The sequence below is a fragment of the Penaeus chinensis genome, chromosome 11 (genome assembly GCF_019202785.1).
Source record: "Penaeus chinensis breed Huanghai No. 1 chromosome 11, ASM1920278v2, whole genome shotgun sequence".
In the NCBI taxonomy this organism is placed as follows: domain Eukaryota; kingdom Metazoa; phylum Arthropoda; class Malacostraca; order Decapoda; family Penaeidae; genus Penaeus; species Penaeus chinensis.
The window spans coordinates 40,838,264-40,843,263 of record NC_061829.1 but is presented as its reverse complement, the minus strand read 5'-3'; the positions used below and the strand labels follow the sequence as shown (position 1 = coordinate 40,843,263).

The following is a 5,000-nucleotide window of genomic DNA, read 5'->3' as shown; positions in this document are numbered from 1 at the left end:
CGGGGACTTGGAGCGGTGGTACCTGACGTCCGCCCGCGAGCTGCCCGAGAAGGCGTTGGGCGGGGCGATGGGCGGCGGCGGGGGCACGGCGCCCTTCTCGCCCTTGGACGACACGCCCTTCGACGAGTCCACGGTGTCCCATTTGTCGCCCTCCAGCTGGTGCTGAAGGAGGTACTGGCGGTGCGCCTCCAGCTTCTTGGGGACGCCGCGCGTCTGCTTCTGGGTCGGGCTCTTCTTGGATCTGGTGGGGGGGGGGGGGTCGATAAATGCATTACTGGAACCTCTCAGAACAACAGTGATGATAACCGCTATTATAGGACTATGGTAATAAATATTGCTAATTATAATGTGATGACAACAGTATAATATGTTCAGTGATTACTACATAAATAACATAACACGATCATGGTTGTGATGATAAAATAGTAATACTAATAGTAGTGGTATCAAAAAAGGTGTTGATAATAACAATAATAATGTCAAGCTACGTTAACAAAGCCAAGTGAAATAACATACAAGTCAACAATTAACAAAAAACAATAACAAATAACACAAATAACAGCAAGACCCCGAAGTACCACGCCCCCCTCCGTCGCTGCCTCCGCCTCACCTGGACGGATGCGACGACGTGAGCGCCTCCAGCTTCTCCCTCATCTCGCGCGAAATCTTGAGCTTCCCGATGCCCGGCGACTTCCCCTCGTCCATGGGGTTGTCCCACGAGTCCCTCCGCCTGCGTGGGGCACTCTTCTCCTTCTCCTTCTTCTCCTCCTTGCCGTCCGTCGCGTCCCTCGGGGATATAGGGCCGAAGCCGTTGGTCTGCTGCTGCGCCTGTAGCTCCATCTGCATCTGCATGTGCATCTGCTGCATGTGCATCTGCTGCATGTGCATCTGGATCTTCTCCTGGCTGTCCTTGCGGGGGCTCTGCTCGGCGCTGCTCGGGATGCCGCCCATCTCGAACTCCTCCCACTCCACGCCGAAGCTCTCGTCGCGGCTTGGGCGTTGCGAGTCCTGGGGACGGAAGGGGAAGGAGGGGGAAGGAAGGGGAAAGATGCTCGTTAGGGATGCTCCGGCTGGATCTCGTGCGCAATATTCCTTTGCTTTCATTGCTGATGGTTATTTAGTAGTATATTTAGCTATTTTACAGTCCTTGCAAATTAAAACTGTCTTGGGATGATAGTAAGCAACGTTCCGTATTAATCTGTAATACTGGGATTTTGGGAAATAATCTGTACATATATTCATCTATCTATCTGTCTACATACGCACACACACACGCACACACGTGTGTGTGCTTTACAGATAGATAGATAAATATATTTTTTGCAAATAATTATCCCTCAATAAAAGCAGGAAGCGCCAGGAGGCGTCACCTACCCTTCCGTCGCTCTGCTTGGAGGTCTTCCTGCTCTGCTGCCTGATCTTGAACTGCAGGAAGGAGTCGTTGGGGTCCTCCTCGCCCTTGGGAGGAGGCCAGCGCCACTTGCCTATCCTGACGGTCTTGGCTCGCTGGTAAGGGTCCATGAAGCCACCCTGGCCATCCTTGGGGCGGAGGGAATAGTCAGTCGAACGAACACATTATCCGGATTTGGAATGAATTAGTTAACAATATTGTGGTGTTTAGAAATTACGTAGAGGAAAGGAATAAACAATCTGGAATCGATCGTACTGTATATGTATATATAAAAATAAATATATAAATATATATATATATATTTTTTTTTTCTTGAGGAAGGAAGCAAATTAATTCTGTACTTTATCCCGCTACGTATAACTCTTTCATGGAAAGCTTTGACGAAAGTCTGAACTCTAGAAGCAAACTACAGGCTTTTTCGAGGCTTTTCTCTGACAGACAACGGTTTCGACGGCTTTTGCTCTCGGCTCGCGTACATACCTCCCCTTGCAGGTGCGTCGGCATGGGCGGGGGAGGCGGCACCACGCCCCCCCACGGAGACTCGGTGGCTCCGAAGGCGTTTCCTGGAGGCGAGCCAAGCGAGCCCGGAGACCCAGGTCCTATGCTAAAGTCGTGGAACATCTGAAGGTTGGAGAAGGGGAGCCAGAGGCATGCAGGTGCATTAGAAGAGACTGAGGTGCTTGGTCGATCCCACTGAACAGGTGAGGTGCACACGAGAAGCCTAGGGTCTACTATCGACTCGAAAAAAGCAAAACGAACAACCCACGAATAGTCACTAATACCCTCTATCCTGAGCCTTTGAAGTGATGTCAAAGAGACCTCTAGAACTGAAAACCACAGATCCATCACTAATCCCCGAGGTCTACGCGTTACACCGATGTCCTAGACCTTGAAGTTTATATGCATACAAGGGCAGTGGGACGTCCCTGTGGTATGCGGGACGCACTTGACCCGTCACAAGACACATGAGTGTAACTGTATAGGACTTTAGCACAAGCACAATAAGAGCCTAACTGGGCATTACAACTAACGTGGAGGGACAGCACCGGCGTCCACGACCTACCTTGGCGTCATCGGAGGCGTTCGAGGTCTTCTTGGACGACTGGTCCTGCACGGGCGAGGACAGGGCCGCCGCCTGCGAGAACATCGGCGCCGAGCTGCCCGGACTCAGCATCACCAAGGGCGGAGGCGGGGACATCGAGGGGACGGCGGGTCTCTGGCTGCCTCCCTGCGCCCCTTCCTTGCCTCCTTCGGCGCTCCCGGCCTTCTCGGTGCTCCACAGCTCGCTCTGCTCGGGCTCTTGGAACGACACCTGTGAGCGCAGAAGCCTTGTTATCTATCTATCCCTCGTTATCGTTTTCTATTTTGTATGCGCGATAAAAGGTCGGAAAGAACGAGAAAAAAGTGGAAACGGATGTCTCACAGTGAAATGATAATCACATTTATGCATATATCTGTTCAGAAGGTATTCAGAGTGAGAGAAAACAAATATATATATATATATGAAAGACCACAAAGAAGTACGATACGTCCTGTTGTCCTCAGAAGCAGAAGGAGGGAAAATATGAATAAACATCATGAAAAGCAGAAGTGATCCATTATCCTTGACAAAAGCCCTGGAAGGCGAGTTTCTGCCACCGTCCGGGTTAAGAAGGGCAGCACCTGCACAGAGTCCGAAGCACACCCGACCCTTTTGCTGTACATGGAGTCTAAGTGGATCCCGCGGGTTAGTTATGTGTTTTTTTCCCCTAAAGAAAAGTGACCTGCTAGTGGCCCCTTTGCTCCGGCGACTACGGTGAGTAAAGAGGCGAGACTAGGAATTAAGGGTGACTAGAAGCGCTCGCTGGAAGGGAGTCAACGGATCTACAAGCGAGACCCCGTCGTGGCGGTGTCCTCCCGGCCCCAACAAAGTACCTTGTTGCTGCTGCCGACGCCGCGCCTCTGGGGGAGCGAGTACGTGTCCCCGCCCACCCGGTAGTGAGCCCTGCCAACCTGGGATTCATCTGGGGTCCCTGTCATGCCCGGGACGCTTGTCAAGCCTGCGATGCCATTCATGCCCGCAGGGGGCACTGGCGTCGTGGGAAGCCCAGGGGACATGGGTACGCCAGTCGTCATGGGCATGCCCGATGACACCGATAAGCCCGCGGGCATACCAGAGGCCATCGGCATGCCTGGTGACATGGCCATACCCGCTGTCATGGGCATTGCCGGCGTCATGGGGATTCCAGAAGCCATGGGCATCCCTGACAAGCCGGGCATCCCTGACAAGCCCGGCATCCCTGACAAGCCCGGCATCCCCGACAAGGGCATGCCAGTCGCCATGGGCAAGCCAGACATGGACATCATGCCAAGTATATTTAGGCCGAGGGCACTCTGAGGGTTAAAGTCCCGGGATGCCATGCCCATGTGCTGCAGGGAATATCACGCTCAGGAGTCGAAGGAAAGGAATCATTCCTAAAAGTCATCTAAAAAAGTTTTTTATTTTGCTTTTTCTATGATCATAAAAAATAAGAGAGAAAAAAAACAATAACGCATGCATACTTAACTCTTTATCACGACTCCTCACACAATAGCAACACACACATAAGATAAATGAAAAAAATAATGATTAGATAAGAAAAAAAAAAAACAATGCATTTCACACGCGCAGCAGAGAGAGACTGAGAGACCCCATCTTCCACTCACCGGCACTGACTGCGACAGGAGCTGCTGCAGCGCCTGGTTCTGTGCCATCAGGTGTTGCTGGATCTGGATGTTCTGGGCCACAGCGGACTGCAGGAAGGCGCGCTGTACATTCTGCTGGTACACGAGGATCTGGTTGGGCGTCATGTTCGTGGCCTGTGGCGTCTGCTGCTGCTGCTGCTGCTGGAGGCCCGGGACGTTCACGCCTGCGAAGGGAAGCGGAGGGCGCTGGTTGGGATGTCCTTTGGGGGAGTTTGGGATTTTTTGGCGTTGGATCGAGGTTCTGGTACTACGCTGCCCTTGTTATTCATTGATTGTTGATTCTTATAGTACTGTACTAGATAAATGTTCTATTCCTACCAATGCTCCTAATATTACTTGAATTATTCGTTATTCTAGATTCTTCCAGTATTATAATACAATAGACACGACCATTTCTACAATCACGCCGCTTGTGTGACCGCTCCCCTCTCGGCGCCAAAGGGCAGGGCGACCCTCACCTCCGGGCGTGTAGAGGGGCATGGTGTTGGGCATGGCGAAGGGCGGAGGCGAGCCCGGCGCCCCCGACAGGGACACGTTGGGGAAGAAGCCGCCGCCCGCCCCCGGCTGCGGCGGCGCCCCGGTCTCGACTTCCGCGGCGCCCTGGCCTCCGCCCTTGAGCGCCTCCTCCAGCAGGGGCGCCGTGGTCAGGGCCGTCAGGGACTCGTTCAGGTCAACGTCCTGCAGCGTCTGGAGGAGACTCTGCCTTCTGAAGGAGCCTTGGCGCGTTCTGGAAGGAAGGACCGAAGTGATGCGCCAGACAAAACATTAAGGTATATGATGAATACTTCTATTTTTTCACATCGACGGAATGTAATGCTAATAAAGGAGAGGCGTCGTGAGTGGGATACATTCCTCTCGCTAGATA

General features: G+C 52.6%; 1 protein-coding gene across 1 annotated transcript in view; it reads right to left on the bottom strand.

The window, feature by feature from the left end:
• The window catches only part of LOC125030345 (unconventional myosin-XV-like), a 59,939-nt gene that overhangs the window by 54,488 nt on the left and 451 nt on the right, over positions 1-5,000 (bottom strand). Inside the window, 8 exon segments of the mRNA XM_047620335.1 lie at positions 1-241; positions 611-1,008; positions 1,375-1,539; positions 1,892-2,032; positions 2,475-2,723; positions 3,326-3,820; positions 4,097-4,299; positions 4,594-4,862. The exon segment at positions 1-241 is cut by the window's left edge and continues 172 nt beyond it. Of these exon segments, the coding sequence (XP_047476291.1) occupies positions 1-241; positions 611-1,008; positions 1,375-1,539; positions 1,892-2,032; positions 2,475-2,723; positions 3,326-3,820; positions 4,097-4,299; positions 4,594-4,862 (2,161 nt within the window).